Raw genomic sequence first — 18268 nt, forward strand, 5'->3', positions numbered from 1 at the left:
AACAGGGATGGAATCCACATCCTTGCTTTCAGTTATAGCAGTCACTTTAGGTCTAAAATTTTCAGTTAAAGATCTAAAAATCTTCCTTACAATTTTAGGTTAATCATAGATTTCACCCAAGTTGTATACAGAATTAACAATGTCATTAAGTTTAGCATAAAATTCATCAAAAGATTCATCATTAGACATCCTAATGCTCTCAAACCTAGAAGTTAATTGCTGCAACTTATTTATTTTGACAGTCTTTGTGCCTTCATGCACAGTTTGGAGGATTTTCTAAACAGTGAGAGCAACCTCAACATTAGAGATTCTCTTAAATTCCTCCATAGAAACAGCATTAAAGATGGCATTCATAGCTTTGCTATTGAACGCAGCTGCTTCTTTTTGAGAAGTTTGCCACTTACTCATAAGAGTAGTGCGCTTCTCCCATCCGTACTCAACTGAGTTCCAGACTCTCTCATCAATAGATTTCAGGAATGTGAGAAGGAATAACTAGAGAGTATCCGTGTTCCATGACAACAGGGGTCAAGGATTAGCTCAGAGATCAAAAGATCAACAAACAAAGAGCTACTCGCTTTGATACCACTTGTATGTTTTTTAGACCCTTTAAAACACAACCGGATTAACCTAGTAAATTAGCCAAGTGATTACTTAGTCCAAATTCCAGATCTAGGTTATCACAATCAAACAATCATATCATGCATAGCAGCAAAAAAATAAATAACACAATGATATAATCACCTAGGAAAACCAAACCGGTAAAAATCCTAAAGAGGATTTAACCTAGCTATCCTCAATGTAAACTTGAATTCACTATAGAAAGAATTAAAGTTTTACAATAGAATTTAAACCACTAATATTCTATTACTACCCACCAGTAGAAACTTACTGTCACGACCACGTGCAAGTTCTGAGACCACAGACTCCTTCTTTCTTGGATTCTCCAGTAAGTACAAGCACCTCCGCTTGTGTATCTTTAAGCTCCTTAGTGTAGCAACTGAATGATCATCAAGTTCTTGAAGAAATCTTCTTCTTGATAGTTCTAAGCTTGTGTGAAGGAAAGCTCCTCACAGATCTCACAAGAGATTCACATAAACAGCAATGTGAGCAACCTCTAAAACGTGGCTAGGGTTTGCCTTATATACCTAGGACAAAACATAAAACCCTAAACGTTTTAGTAGTTAGGGCTGAGTTGGAATTATGCAGTAAAAATGCATTCTGCTCGATTTTCGATTGATTAAGCCTAAACTTCGATCGATCGAGCCAGGCCGAAATGCATAGTGAATTCTGCATCAACTCGATTCCAATTTTATATAAAAGACACAACTTTGAGCAATCCTAAACAAGACTAAACAACCTGTTTTGATCATGGTTTGCTAACATTACACATTAGAGTTCTAAATACATAAATTTCTAAATCTTTAGAACCTAACATTTGGTACTCTAGGTTTAAACTTGTCAAATAGTAGTGTACGTTGAATATTCTATTTTAACATTTGTACTTGTTGATTATATTGATTATAGAGGAAAATAAATTAGTTGTGAGTGGTTAAACTTTGAATCAATCACTTCTATGGTGAATCCCCTTGAAATACGATATTAGAACTAAATATAATTTATTTTAATTAGAAATTAGTATTGTGCTACAATTTTTTGATAAAAAAAATATCACAATAAATTGAATAATAATAGTAGACAGTAAAGGTAAAAATAAAAATTACTTTCAATTACCTAACGAATATACATTGTAATGCCAAGTTTTTTTAAAATGACACTCTCCTTTGAGGTTTGTATAAATGTAATAGTTCAGTCTATACCTTCTCAAACTATTATTAAGTAACATATAATATATTTTTAATTTTTACAATCTTTTTTTTTTATCTAAACTATAAATGAAATGAAACTTATCTCCTTTGAAATTTGTGGATGCATGACACTCTTTCCTTATGTATGTATAAATTAATATGATTTTTATTTGAAAAAAAAAGAGAGAATATTATGTTTTTTTTGGCACTATAATTACCATAAAAATTTAACTTTGTTGCTTTAATTGGTACTCTATTATCAAAGATTCAAAAGGTTTAAAAAAAAATACTACACTATAATTAGTAATTACCATAAAAAATTAACTTTTTTTTAGAAAGATAAAAATCTAACTTGGTTGTTTTAACATCATAAAAACTTCTCTCATCTCTCTCTCTCTCTCTCTCTCTCTCTCTCTCTCTCTCTCTCTCTCTATATATATATATATATATTTTTATAAATTCTAATTTGTGAATTTCAATTTTATAGAATTTGAACTTTTTTTACTTTCAGTTTTAACTATTTTTTATTCAATCTTTTATTTTGATAATATAAATGACTTTTTTTAATGTGTGTGGGGATTATTAGCAATAGTGGGATTAGAATTTGAAATGCAGTTTTAGAATTCTCAATTTGTCAATTTACCTTTATATCTTTATTAATATTGTTATATGGTTAAATAATTACTATTTAGAAATTTGATTGTTTTGGAACAATAGTAGTTTACACTATATATATATATATATGTATGTATGTATGTATGTATGTATAAGGCTAAATAACTAATACCTAATTATCATGCAGAAATCAGAATTACAGCAAAATGCCATTGTCGTCCAAAGCCGTAGAACACAATGATAGTGCTACCCAAAAGGTAAGATAACTTCAAAGAGACAAAGCTTAACTCACTCTCTCTCTCTCTCTCTCTCTCTGACACACAATTCTCCAGCTTTTTTCTGGCAGATCAGAATCCATGGCAGCAAAGCGGTTGGTCATTGTGGTGGATGGCACTGCAGCCATGGGCCCCTACTGGAGCACCATTGTCTCTGACTACCTTGAAAAGATCATCAGGTACAACACCACACACTCTCTCTCTCTATCTCTCTCTTCGGTATTATTGAACTGCGTTTATAGCTTAGATATAATATTATGTTGCTCTCATAATGTGGTTCTTGATGATATATAATCTTTGCCGTACATATGATAATTCATTTGAGTCTGCATGAGTTCTCAGCTTAGTTTTTCTGAGATGGGTTTTGGAGTCTTCGCTTTCTTTGAGCCTTGTGAGTTGTGACCATGATCTGAGGACATGTTAGCAGTGGTGGTGTAGATGGATATTGTAATGATTATCCAAACATATATTAGCTAGGTATAATTCTCGTAATCACGTAATAATCCTGGTAAAGAATCAAGAAGAGAGTTAAGGTAGTTGGTTGTAAGATTGCACGAAGTAGTGGAGCTAAGTTAGTTTAGATTGCAAGAAAGGCCAAGAAGTGGAAGTAAATTAGTTATTAGTTGTAATTAATTACCTTTTCTCTAGGTATATGAAGGTCGTTGATATTGGTTTTTTGGCCCATGCAAACCTTGGAAGTTGAGATTTAAGGTAGGGTTTGTGAAGATATATATATATATATATATATAAAGATGGGTTGTTTACAGGCGAAAAAAAAAAAAAAAAAAAACAAAGAGAGAGAAAGACAATCCAGAACCCCTGCTCTTGTGAAATTCTAAGTCGAGTTTAAACTTAAGTCGTAAACCTATATTTTAAGGTTTAGTTAGCTTCAAACTTTGATTTTCCTAGTTTATCTAGTTTATTGGAAAAGTTAAATTTGAAAGCTTGTACTCTAGTTAAGAGTTTTATACTCCAGTTAAGAGTTTTATGATTCAATGATATATTTACCTTGAGAAATGAACTAAATTTGAAATCCCACTCTCATTTTTTTGTTTTTTTTTTTAAAAAAATAAATTTTTAAATCTTGTTTTGTAATTAAAGATAGGTAAATAGTGAGAGAAAAAAAGATGGGGGGTTTTAGGCTAAGATATGAGACACCACAAAGAAATGAAGAATATCATTATCACTTGACTATTATCACCTCTCATATATGCTACCATTTGTCATAAACTTAGAAAAGCTTTCCATGATACAGGACACTTTGAGTAATTCTTAAATATTCCCAAAGTACAGAGAATTGTGCTTCCTCGTTTCACATTCATGGTAGGGTCCGTTCATTAAATTCATAATGGGGTCCACAATGAATGTGAAAAAAGTAAACACTATTTCACTATACTCTGAGATTACCTAAGAGTTTTCCAGATACTTTAATATTCTATAATTGAATGGGAATGTCAGGAAATATTTTTTGATCGATAAAGCAAATTCTTTAGCAAAGAAACAAAGTTCAATACTAAAAATAAATAATAAGAATAAAAATTTAAAATAAATTTTGGATTATCTCAGTAAGCTATCATACAAAAGAGTCATAAAAGATTGATACGTGCATGTCATCCAAAGTTAAACTCTCACACACAAAGGTTCAAGAATAACTTTTTATGAAGCTTTTCCTTACCGCAAGAAAGAGAAAAATAGAGTTTCTTGTTCTAGTTTGAGAAAGCCTTATATTTTAAACCTAAATAAGGTGGGTGTAGTCATCAATAAAGGTAACCAAACAATACTTATCTCTGAGTATGCACCAGCATAGGGTTTCAAACTGTTGGTATAGGATACTTCAACAATTTCTAAAAAAATGCCGGTATAAGCTTACAAAATTGTCAGGACCTATATCAGCATTTTTCAAATCGTCGGTATAGGTCACCCGACGCTATTGTTACACTTATTGGCTAGCGCTAGAAAGCACCGGCATTAAAAGCATGGATAGTGTCTATACTAGTAATTTTTAGAAATATAATGGCATTTTAAAAACGTAGCTATAGGTCTAGTTTTTGGTAGTGATACCCTTAGTCTAATAAACTGTTGGGCTAAACTTGACTCTATTTCTCTTCCTAAAACGCAATGCTCACAAAAGTCTAATTAATTCCTTTTAATAAGCATTATCATCGACATCTCCCAAACGCATGCCTCAAAGTCTAATAGTATCTGTAGCAACTTTCTCAATATTATAAAAAATTATGGTTACTCCACCTACACCTGTACTCCATTTGATAACTTAAAGTTACTTTCATATATAGCCCTCATCATTATCATTATCATTGAGATGAAATTCTTTTTCTAGTTTGATACTTAGAAACTTTAGTAAAAAAAATGAACTGTTTCATCGTGCAATTTCAACTTCATTATATCCCCAAATTCTCATTGGTTTGATCATTACCTATGTAGACTTATTCGCTTTCCAGCTCCTCAAGGTTATAAAACCATTCCCTATTGGGAATAGGACACATGACCCATGCCTTGAAGTCTAGTAGTGTCTTATTCCCAAACTTGAACACATGATGCATCACTTGAACACATCATACTTAATGTACAAATATCTACTTTCGTAAGATTTGGGTGAGGTAATTAGTAAATAATCTAATTCCTAGACTTTGAATGCACAAGACATCACTTAGGCGGAGGGTGCTTGCTATAGCACATTCTCATGTTACTGTACATAATTCATATTTTGCCATATTCATGATTGCTAGTAGATAAAGCTTGCTACTTCAAATTGATGTTCATACATGGTTTTTTGTTTAAGTTACTTGATTATTTCACATCTTTCAATATATTTCCATTTCAATTACTATTTTTATACTCAGATCAATTTCAATTACTTATGCAGGTACTTCTGTGGACAGTCAAGGGGGCAGGTATGTTTCAATTTTTCTGTCCTTGTTGTGGCTATGAGCTGTAGCAGGAGAAGTTGTGTACTCCATTAATAAAAAGTCTATTTCTATGAGATTCTTAATCAATCTTGATTTGCTAGTAGTTATTAATCCTTTCCTTTAGGATTAATATGCAACCAGATTATTGGAAAGTACTACAGTACTCAAGTAGATACTGCGTCGTAAATTCATAATAAATGTCATTTGATATAAGTAAACATTAGGTTCTGCCATCATAAAGAATTCATAGGTTGGTTCACAAAGTTTTGACATTAGGGCACTGATTAATTTTTGTTAACAATATTTGAATATATAGTTTGGTTTCAAGAATTTAACATGTTTCTTATAATTTAGGTTTTTTTGGAGTGTGATGTTTATGAATCTAGATATTCAAGAATGTAATTATACTCACATTTAGTTTAGTTAGAATTGTTTCTCAAAAAAAAAAAAAAAAAAGTTTAGTTAGAATTATAATAAGATTCTCTAGAGTACGAGATGCCCGATATTTGGTTTATTTTTAAATCTTATAGGAAATATTTAGTCTTCCCAAAATATTATTAGTTTTTATTTAGCAAATATATATATATATATATATATTCTTAGTTTTATAAACACAATGTCAAAGGTACGCCTTATTTATCACTTTTATGTGACTTAAAAATAAATAATTAGAAAAATAGTATGAGCTATGAATCAAGCCAAATCTCCTGAAGTGATAATCTACATTTCCAAATGACACATAAAAGACCCAAAAAATTATATCACATTCTTATTTTTCATCATGTATTATCAATTAAAACGATTTATTTTTTTGAACACGAAAACAGTTACAAATAAGAAATAAAAATCAAAGTTTCTCAGTATAGGTGATCCAAATATATAGAGGGTGGATAGATAGAGGAGAGACACTTGATTGGAAAAGAGTTATATATATATATATATATTAGTTAGTAAAAAAGTATTAAATTTAGAGTATAACTGTTACTTAAAAAAAAAAAACTTTTCACTATCATAGGAATTAAGATGCTCACATTTTAAAGAGGGAATTCACGGTCCCATAAAAAGTGAGGTTTCTCATTCTAATACCACGTGGGATTGTGAATGTGGGTTGTGAGAGTTGATCGAGTCCTTGTATCTTGTAAGACTAAAGTTAGTGGCTTTGATCGACCAATGTTATATATAACCATTGTTAATGAGCTTCAATGACACATTCTCCCTTATAAAGATATCAAGACCTAGGCCCAAGTCAGAGTTAACTAGTCTAGATTCAATGTACTAGGACATACTTGTAGTGGAGGTTAAATAATCTTAACCCTACTCATAGTAAATTTACTTGTAATACAAGTAAAGCAACTCTCATATTAGTCTGTGGTTAGTTTAGGATCTAGTCTACTAATATATATCCTTAATGGGCTCATTGTAATACACAATTAAAGACAATTAATATGTACTCGCTCATGGCTTTCTATTGTGAATATAGCTGAGCCAAATTAATTCCTTATGTGCTTCTACTTTCTCTTTCTCTCTTTCTTCAAACTTTCACTCTAAATTTCAACATAAATTCTAAATGATATGAAATGTATGTCCAAACTTCTAATAAACACAGCCAAGTATACTATGTAAGACCAAAGAATCCTTTTCTCTTTAGTCAAATGAGAAACACTCTTTATCATGCACTAATGTAGAGAATTACAAGCTGGAATGGCGATACCCATCATATTTGTGGGATATTTTTGGTTTTGATCTTTTATGTTTGCATGACCAAAAAAAATCAGTTATGTATGTGCCCCTGATGTGTTGTTATCACCTGTTACTTGCATTAAAGGTCCAGTTCAGAGCTGGATTCAAGTTATTGTTGTTGTTGTTGTTATTATTATCATGATTGCGTGCAGGAGCACTCTGGTCAAATAGTTGAGCTTGGAGTGGTTATGTATAAGGCTCATGATGGTAAAGGTATGCATTTGATCAAATTCTGATTAGGCCAAATTATATGGTGCTGAAGAATTTATTTTTAGTGCAAACACAAACTAATTCTTTCACTCCCTTTAAATGGTTTTAATATCACTTGGTCAGTGCCGGCTCAAGGCATAGGCAAGTTGGGCCTAGGCCTAAGGTCCCACCAAAAAATAAATTTTTCTTTTTCGAAAAAAGGCCCCACTTTTCATAGTTAAAGGCCCAAATTTTTATAAAATTATATATATATTTTGTAAAGGTTGTACATTTTTTTTTTTTATTAGTGATGTTAAAGATACTACAAATTTTATTAGTAGCTTACAAATTGCCATATTATTAATCACAAAAAAAGTGATATAAATATTCATTAGTTAAATTGATGAAGTTCATTAATGAGAGACAATATCACATTATATTTTGAACATTTTATAGTGCTTTTAATTAGTGCATTTTTCTTTTTCATTTTTATTAAGACTCTCAAAGTACGAGACTAATAGAACCTTAACTCAATTGAAACCCTAAAATATTTCAAAAAGATGTTGCAAAGATGTTAAATCATCAATTATATATTAATCTCTCCTAATAGTTTGAGACTTTGATTTTTGTAAAATAATATCCTACAAAGTCATACACCAAGTAATATCTATCTCTCTCTCTTAAAATCAAAATATAAAATTAAAAATTAGATTACAATTTTATTTAACTATGCATCGTCTTATATCCAAAATAAAGTATCTTTTTCAATCGTAATATATTTTTATTTCTTTTTATTAATATTTATAGGTTCAACTATGATATTCAATTCTTTATATGAAATTAACATTAATCTAGTTGGTATATTTTTTTATGTATTTAATGTATTAAATTATCCTTAATTTGATTAGTATTAACTAATTTTGTTTAATTAATATTTACATATTAAAAGCCCTGCATAAATTTTTCGCCTTAGGCCCCAAATTATGTTGGGCCGCCCTTGCACTTGGTGTGCCCATGACTTATTTTGTAATGAGTTGCTATTTCAGATTGGCATTTGTGTGTGCACGCACGAGCACTCAGAAACTAAAAATGATCACACAACGTTTTCATGTTGTTAGATGAGCTATTATGAACGTTTACATGTTGTTAAATGATCTCAGTGGTTACTGAACACAGAATCTAAAAATGATCTCAGTGGTTAGCTTCTTGAAATAGATGAAACTTAATGCATATATCATGTTGTTAGATGAGCTTGTCTTATCAATTTCCATGTTGTTAAATTTCAATTTACTAAAAGTTTTGGCAGAAATGATGAGGTTGCATTTTTGTTCTTTTGCATGTACTTTTAATTTTTCCATCAAAGGGAATCATCAGATTTTAAACTTTAGCTAGTTCATAGAAATACAAACTTTACTAGGGTGAAGTGGTGATGCTCTTATAATCAATTAAGGACGTGCTGGTTCATACCAAGATGGTGCATATTCTTTAAGTGATGCAGATGTTGATTATCCGTGTCTAAATTTAATTGCAAGTATAGCCTTTTTTTTCCCTTTCTTGGTGCAAGGGAAGACAGCATCGAAATTATGATCTATGCAAGGAAGAGATACTTCAAAAATAGTTTGTTTCAGATAATCAAAATTTAAAATGGGAGAAAGGGCGCATAAAATAGAGGGGGGCATAACTGACATCAAGAGAGCTAAATAGTCTTTTCTAATTTCTCCTTTAAAAAAATTAAAAAATTAAAAACCACAAGCCAATCCCAAAAATATTCTGAACTTTGGAGTAGCATCTTCTTACTACAGCTGGCTTGAGAAATATGAATATTGACTCTTGATTTTGGGCAGGTTTGAAGGTACAACGTAGTGGCTGGAGTAGAGATATGGAGAAATTTATAGAATGGCTGTTAGCTTTTGACTTTGAAGGTTGTGGTCAAGACAATGCTGCCATTGCGGAAGGGCTTGCTGATGCACTTGGGGTATGTATGTTTAAATGTATCTTCTGCTTCTTACTGCTATCCTTCTAAATGTAAAATGCAACAGCCCAATATTTACATTATGCATTAATCAGATGTTTCCAAAGCCTGCAAATAGAATAGAAGCTGGACAATATTTTCTTGGAGAGAGGCATTGCATTCTTGTATCTGCTAGTAACCCCTATCCCATTCCTTCTCAACTAGAGCTGCCAAAGATCAGTGATGGGTTTTGTGGTGTAGAAACATACTCGAGCATGACTGATGCTAAGACCGTTGCTGAAATGTTCATTCAGGTGGCATTGAAAAAATTTCTACCTTTATCATTTTTTTGGGGGCTAATTATGCTTCTATTCCACTTGGCTATAGACTATGCTAAAATAATTGATTAAGCAAACTTTTGTTTTGCATGCAGTGCTTCGTGTCTCTATCAGTAATATCCCCAAAGAAGTTTCCAAAACTTAGAGAAATATACAATGCGGTACACATGACTTGTCTTTGCTCTCAATAACTATTTCTATTGCTCTGCATTTTGGTTGCTTCTGGCCTTCCAAACTCTTGACACCACCTGCATATAGTTATTCCATACTCACTCAAATTGCTGCATTTGGACATTTTCCTTTTTTACTTTAATATGAATTAACCTGTTATTTGATTCGTTTTTTCTTTATTAGAGTTAGAAAACCTATCGCCAATTTGCATATTTTTTGAACTCATGAAGTCAAAATGTACTGTATATCATATTGCGTCTGTATACACACCTATCACATACGTATATACACACATACCCGCATATGTATACATACATGCACAGATGTGTAGATACAATGACACAACCTTTTTATCACATCACAATATAGAAATGGCTCTTGACAGCCAAGCAGTCATCAAATATCTTGAAGATTTTAGGGTATAGAATAGAGAACAAATAAAAGAATGAAGCAGAAATTTGAGTGATGAAACATGTTAGAAATTGCCTCAAATTCCTATGTTGGCTTCATTTGGGTATTCTTGGAGTGGAAGAAACTATTCCTTATCAAATATATTATTTGGTATTCCTTGACAACTAAATCCACCAAGGAATAGGTGTGAAAGTCTTGTGTATAGATAGTGTTGCAAAGGGTTGGAGAGAGAAGACTCTTAGCAGGACATAGGGTGGATTTCTTCAAAGAGTAGTTAGGTACTTCTTTTGGAGTTGCTAGATACCTTCATGTGTGAGTTGAAAGATTGTTTATTTTGTGAGTTTGAGAACACCATTGGATTGGGATTGGGTTTGTTTCTTTGGGGATTGGGAGTGTTACGTTTGTGAGTTTGTCAATTGGTATTAAGAGTTTGTTTTGGCTGTAATGAGATTTGGTTTAGTTTGTGGTTGTGAGGTTTGTAAGTGATGTTTGTGAGAGTGTTAATTTTTTTATGAGGGTTGGTTGATTGTGGTTATAACTAATATCATTGATGGTGGATTTTGGTTGGGGCTGTCTGTGGACATAGGCTTGGAGTTAGCCAAACCATGTTAAATATATCGTTAGCTTGTTTGGATATGTTATTCTATTGTTTGTATGAATGTGCTTCCACTATCCCCTAATCACAATGTCTGAATTATAATTATGGATCTAAAAGGTATCACTGGAATCAAGATTTAATCAAATAAAGAATCATGGAAAACTGCGGACCATACAATTCTCTCATATAATCATATAATTCTAAACTTTCTCTTGTAGCATTTTAGTTGCAAACACTTAAATTCAGATACATGATGCATTCTTCATAGAATTCTTGATGCCACGTGTTTCTTTTCTGCAAACCTTTTTGATGCCTCCCTTTCATCAAACAGAATACTTTTTAAGTGCATATAGGGAAAGCTACTGACTTCAAAACTCTGGAAATGTAGGGAAATGAAAGCCACAATGGAACAGATCCTTCGTTATATAATGCTAAACATCCTCAGTTTCTCATTCTATTGTCGGAAAAATTCTTGGAGGCTCATGCTGCACTTTATCATTGTGAAACGATGAGTACATCATCAATTAATAGTGCAGTTGCAGTGGGAACCAATTCAGTACCCATGAATTCAAACTTTCGACCTGCCCGTTCAGGTTTTGTAGTGCATTCTTTCTTAAATTCTGCTTTCATATTTCTGTCCTTCAGAATAAAATAGCATTATCTATGTCAAACACTGGGTTTTTTATTTTTTGGGGTGAGGGGAAGGGGAAAAAGGCAAAAGAACATGTCATATTTGAAAAGGCAGAAGCTGTCAAACTTGACTTTTCAGCTCAAGTTGGTTAAACTCTGATTATTGGGTGGAGATTAGCTTTAACATTGCAGCATCATAATGATGCAAAGTTATATAGAAGAATGTATTCATATCATATATCACTAGGCTTGCTCAGATGTTGACACCAAATCAACTTCTGTCAAAATCATAGTGTATGATGAACAGAAATGCACTGAGTAGATACAATTAGCATTGAATAAGGTTAACTACTATTTGTTAAAGATGCAAGTTCAAAGAAAGTTTGAAGGTGATTCTTTTCAGTTTTTGTTTTCATCCTTTATTCATTCCCAGTTTGCTAATACTAATTAATTGTCTTCTCTACTTTTCAAGAATATCATTATGTTCTTAATGACTAGGAATTGAAAACGAAATCAGGTTCTCAACCAAATAATGGGTCATTTCTTTCGTTCAGGGCCTCATCTCTCATTGAAAGCTGTTTTGGCTCTCTCTTTATTGCCCTTGTAGTGCTGAACATGATACGATCTTGCCATCTTGGTCAACTTTGAAATATCTTGTATTGATTGGTGCAATCTCTTTCAGTTCTTATCCTAAGCTTTCATCTTTTCACTCAATCCAATAGTCTCTCTTCATAGTTTCGTTTACACTAATTTTAAGAATGTCTTTCCTTTTGCCCAGCATTTCTTACAAATGAGCAACACTTGAAAGCATTTCATCCATGTTTATATTCAAGTGCTGATGTCTACTGCAATCAACCACTCATAAGAAATACTTTATCAAAGCTAAAAAAATCATATTATCTCTGTTGTCTTCACTTGATTCTCTGATGTGCTAGCATTTTCTAGCACAACATACTCCCCCCCCCCCCACCCCCCCCTCCTCCTCCCCTCTCTTCTTTATAAAAGATAACTTTCTATTCATTGGGATTTTATTTTTTCGAACAAAGTTTTTAATTATGTCTTATAATTCTTTATTTTCTGAAACACAGGTTATGAATTTACACTTCCGGCCAAAAATGTAACTATCATCCTGAACCTATTTGTAGGACTCCCCCAGGACCAGAATAATAGTCCTGCAGGAAACATTCCAACTGAAACATCAACAGTGGTATGACTAGCATCTATATTATTCATATTGTTGTTGGCTTTCCATGGAGGAATATGTAATATGTACTTTCTATCTCTTAACATATAGCTCCTAACTTGTTTCATGTTTTCCCCTCTTTCGCTCTCCTGGGATTTGCAGCCTGCAGTTTCACAAGACTGGTGTGTTCCACCACATGATTTTTCCACTAGCATCCCAATAAGTGGCCAAACTTCGTCCCTTTCCTATAGCTTTAAAGAGGAGATCACAGAGGAGGAAATAATGAGGGCACTCAGCCCTGAAAAATTCACTTTGTCACAAAACACAAGTACTACAAATCCAACATCTGTTTGTGGCGGTACTCCACCCGAAATTATGACATCTGCAGCTGATGCTGGAGAAAATTCCGGAGGTCATTCAATAATGTCTACTGTCAAAGAGAATCCTCATGATGACACATCAGTATTTGACTGGAGATCATTATTGAGAGCCACACAAAGTACGGAAAGCACAAGTAAACATTTATGTTCAATTACTAGTGCTTCTGGAAACTTGAATAATTCCAAGCCTGCTGAACTTGGAAGTACGAGTACTAAAGAACAAGGTCCCTTTAAAAGCAATGAACCACAGGGAGTTACATCACAGGCATTAGCAGGGACTTCGGAAAGTTTGCAAAGCACAACTGATAGTTCATTTATGTCTTCTTCTTTTATATCTGGAATTTCACAGCCTGAAATTCTTCAAGCCACATATGCTGGGATACACAGCCCTCATTTTTCCATGTTGTCACCAATGGCTAAATCAGAGGCCTTGTTGGGGACTTCACAAACGACACAAACTTCGGCCAGTTCATTTACTTCCAATACTTCTAAGCTATCTGGGAACTTGAGGACTATGCAGCCTTTAGCAAGCCTTCGAAGAACCATAGGCAATAATCGTTTGCAGTCTAAAAAGAGACAAAGAGGTCAATTAGGTGTATCATCCCATAGAGGAAGATCAGTTTCTATTGTAGAAAGGTCTCAACATATAAGTGGGGGAACAGAAATTTCTGCTGCTATTGATCTGGAACACAACTATGTGATGGCATGGGAGGTAACTTTTTTTTTTTTTTAAAGAAAGAAATTACCCTTGCAACTCAAATTGTTTTTGTTTTAGTAAACCAGAATTTCACTATTGACATCATTATGGATGTGTAGTAGCTTTGGGAGAGGTTGAAAACTGAATGGCCTAGGCAACTCACATCCCTTTTTTTTCTTTGTTGTGTGGTATATTGAGCACTTTAATCTGGTCAAGTTGAATTTAACATTCATCATTTTACCCGAGTACAGTTTTCCAAATGTGAACCTAGGCTAGTCCACTTCAGGTTGTTCCCAAACAGCCTTTTAGGTCATCATTCTCATCCTTGATAGTCTCATTTTCAAATTTTATACATAGCAAGGATCAAGTATGTTTTTTGATTGGATATTCATCCTAAGCTAGAAATTATCATTATCTCAGAGGTTTTCAGTATAACATATGTGACAAGACAAATTGATGTTCATCTATATTTTGTTGCTCGTGCAGGGAGACATATCTGCAAAGAAGAAAGACAAAGTCATTATTGTTCGTAGACTAAAGGTATGTTTCCAAAAGCAAATGATATATTAGGTTGGACATAGAAGATTATACTATTTGTTCACATGATTATAAAGAAAAATTTGTCACTTCTCTCTTGCATTGTCATTCATCTGATGTTACTTTCTGAAAAGCACAAAGTATCATAAGAACCAGTATATCTGAACCTCTTCTTTATATAACAGGCATACCAAAAGAAGTCAGCACCAGAGACGTAAGTTTGCAAGCAATTATTTCTTCATTTATGAATTTTCTAACAAGTATCATTCATTGAACTATCTGCTTCCTCTTGTCTAAGCATATACTTCTTTCCGTATGTAATGCTAGTGGTCCCTCTACGGTTAATCCATTACTCAACCATGAAATTACATGACGGTAATGCAGTTCTTGGTAAACTGTGCTCCTGAAATTATTTCTTCCATGGTGTTTCCTAGGCTATTTTCTGTTTAGTTCCATTGCATTTACTAACATAGCATACTTTACAGGTGTAATCAATCCAGATAAACATAAACAATCATTTTTAATTTTTAATGGCGGAAATTATTTCCTTTTAGACTTCCATCTCATAGTAAGAAAAAAAAATCTCAATATTAGGTGCAGATAAAGTAAAAAAAAAAAAAAAAAGAAATTTTCAGATTTCGTTAGGAGAATTTAAACCCTGACATCTTCTCTCTCTCTCTCTCTCTCTCTCTCTCTCTCTCTCTCTCTCTCTCTCTTTTGCTCTCAAATCTCAATTAGTGCAAATATAATTGCATCTACAGAACATTGTTCAGAAGAAAAATAGTCGTACTCTTTAGGCAACTGAACAATTTAGAAAAGGTGTGTTACTGTGATGAGTTTTTTATTGATAGTTTTGCAACCAAAGTTGTCGAATAATCTGTATTTGACTACCTAACCCTACTCCATTTAGGTGGAAACTGTACTATCTTCACTCATGTTTTGAAAGAATTTTGTTCTGTTTCTTCCAGGCTTACTGCTGATTGGCCACAGACACTGCAGATTGTTCGTGAAATACCCCAACGGTTGATCAATAAAACGTAATTATAGTGACAAACTGTCCATTTATCAATTAATATACTAACATATTTCTTGTTGACCTTCCTAAGATTTACTAATAATCTGATCAAACAATTATGTCCTGTCGCAGACCATATGATGGCCATGCGGATTACATGATCTTTGAAGCATCCAATGATCACCGAGTATATGAACAATTTAGAAAAAAGGAGCTTGTAAGTCCTCAACAACCGAAAACATTTATCATAGACATTTATATATATCTTTTTGAGGTTTTTTTTTTTTTTTTTCCTTTTTCTTGTTTAACTCAGCATTTTCATCCTATGGAGTTTATGCTAGTTTCCATTGGCAAGTCCTTTCACATTAGAAATTAATGATTAGGGTATGGGTACACATCGGAACTTATATATATATATATATATGTTTTAATAAATTTTTTTATGAAAGGAGCTTAGATTGTTAAGAACAGTGCAGATTGAGCACAGCAAATAAAGCTGGAGTTGAGCAGAAACTAGAGAAATACACTATCATTTCATACATGATAAAAATAAGTTGTCGTACCTGAGACCTATCACTTTTAGTGGAAAGCACTTGCCATTGCACCAAGGCCTGACCTCTATACATGATACATCTATGAATACATAAATAATCACGCATAATAATTTGTATGGGTATTGCAAAATTGTGAAATCATGTTTTGAAAACACTTTACAATTTTAACTGAAATCGTGTTTTGAGTGTGTGATAATCATTGCTCTATGAAAAATCCATCCATGGTATTAAGTTTGGGATAATATGATATAATCTATCATAGCATACAAATAGAGAAGAGTGGTCATAGTAAAATATGTAAAAAACTTAAAAACTGGGATATTAGGCTTTCTAATGAAACAGAGTTGCTAAGATTAGGGCTGGTTTTGAGGGAGAAAAAACAAAAAAGCCACCATGTGTTATGATGGGAGGCTTCTAGTAGGGCACTTGCAATATGCATGTGGAGACACCATGTGAAGAAATTTAAATTTAATTGATCAAAACTTAAGTTTCCTGGAGCATTCTCCAATAGGACCTACACATTAAAATAAAATCATCTAATGGCCTTGCCCTGCATCACTACATTAATTCACTCACAAAAAAAATGTTCATCATTCCCCAAACTTGAATAGGAACTACTAAGGCCTGATTACAGAACAAACTTGAATATTGTAGTTTGTTTAAGTGCAAAAAGTCATGCAAAGCCACATTCCAAAAGCTCATCAGTTTTGCCAAAGAGTAGCCTTATTCCATTAGGGCCACATAAATGGTGGCAGTGGCACACTATATGTCTCTACATCAATACTACTATCTATCAGTTACTGATTCTAGTTCCAAATCATGGGTCTCAAGAACTTACCTCTAGAGCGTGCTCAATACCAATAGTTGTCAATAATAACATGTCAACATTTTTATAGTCTGCTCACAAGCTCTACTATTGTTGAACTTGACTGCATTTCTATGGATTTCAGGGTGTCAGAATCGACCTGCCTTCTCAGACATTGATCTTTACTCCAACTGGTGCACCATGCCGTTTCATTGGAACACTTTTTCCTGGGGTGAGATTTTTTTATAGCCTCCTTGCAGCTTTTACTAAAAAAATTTGGGTTTTAACTTTTGACTAACCTTTGACATTGGACCAGGATTGCCCTCTATACAAGTCATGTGAACAAGAACAAAATGATCAAGCTACAGCGGATGAAAGCGCAATGAATGAAACTGATTGAGCTTTAGCTACAAGGGGACTCAATACCAATTATTCATGGCAGCCTAATAAAATCCTTTACAAACTCTTTTTTAACTTTAAATTCTGTGGCGAGCAGATAAAAATTGACGTTATATGGATTCATTTTGATGAATTGTTTTCAGGTCACTTTTGACAAAAAATTAAAATAAAGAAAGACAGATTATATATATGTTATAAATGCTGCATTTATCTATAGGCATAACATGCAGGTCTAGAGCTATAAATGAACCAAATGGTTTATAATCAGCTCAAGCTCGACTTGGAAAAAAGCTTGTTTATGTTGTTTTGTTTAGTAAACAAAACAAGCTCAAGCCCAAATTTAGGCTTATTAAACGAGCTAAACTCAAACATAATAATGTGTTCAGGAACAAGCTCGTGAACATGAGAATTCAATTTAACCATATATAATATTATATTTTTATACGTATACTAGTTGCAGACCCACGCATGTATGGGAATAGACAATTATATTTTAGTTATGATATAATATATAATTTGTTCTCTAAATTTTGTGGAAAATAATTTGTTCTCCCAAAAACTTAAACAATTTCTAAAATTATTTTTTTATTTATCTATCTCAAAAAAATATATCATCATTTTACTATTTGGATTTATTTGATTGATATTATGCATTTTTTAGGCAATCCATATTTTGATAAATTATGTTATCGTTCGTTATATTTTCCTAATTTGTTTTTCCTGGACAACTAAACTATTTGAGTTTCAAATATATTATTCCAAATTTTCATTCTCTTAAAAAGATATTATTATATTTATAATTTTTCTTATCATAGGAGTAGTTTCGAACTATTGATTGAGTTTTGTTTACTAATATAGATATATGAAATTGGAACTACATATTTCTTAAACATTCCTACTAGACTATACCATATTATAAATTTAATATTTAAAATAATATGTAGGAAAAAAGTAGATTTAAGTCTAAAATTGAAAACTTCACCTATCAAAATGAAAGAAAATAATCTATATAACAACATAAAGAGAACATATATTTTTTTTTTTACTA

The 18268-nt window shown here is 32.5% G+C and overlaps 1 protein-coding gene across 3 annotated transcripts; it reads left to right on the top strand.

Moving 5' to 3' along the window:
* Window positions 1–2579: 2579 nt before the first annotated feature.
* On the top strand, window positions 2580–17419 carry LOC112019929 (mediator of RNA polymerase II transcription subunit 25). 3 transcript variants are annotated; one of them, XM_065781937.1, is made up of 16 exons: window positions 2580–2677; window positions 2753–2874; window positions 5580–5607; window positions 7515–7575; window positions 9396–9526; window positions 9619–9816; window positions 9936–10001; window positions 11409–11613; window positions 12739–12857; window positions 12996–13925; window positions 14397–14450; window positions 14633–14661; window positions 15416–15484; window positions 15592–15679; window positions 16967–17053; window positions 17138–17419. In XM_065781937.1, the coding sequence occupies exons 1-16, from the start codon at window positions 2627–2629 to the stop codon at window positions 17219–17221; spliced, it is 2322 nt and encodes a 773-aa protein (XP_065638009.1). In that variant the 5' UTR covers window positions 2580–2626; the 3' UTR covers window positions 17222–17419. The 3 variants fall into 3 exon arrangements, with proteins under 3 accessions (XP_065638009.1, XP_065638010.1, XP_065638011.1); XM_065781938.1 differs by having other exon boundaries at window positions 15595–15679; XM_065781939.1 differs by having other exon boundaries at window positions 12796–12857.
* The last annotated feature ends 849 nt before the right edge of the window (window positions 17420–18268 follow it).

This window comes from Quercus suber, unplaced genomic scaffold, assembly GCF_002906115.3.
Source record: "Quercus suber isolate HL8 unplaced genomic scaffold, Cork oak 2.0 scaffold_284, whole genome shotgun sequence".
NCBI lineage: Eukaryota > Viridiplantae > Streptophyta > Magnoliopsida > Fagales > Fagaceae > Quercus > Quercus suber.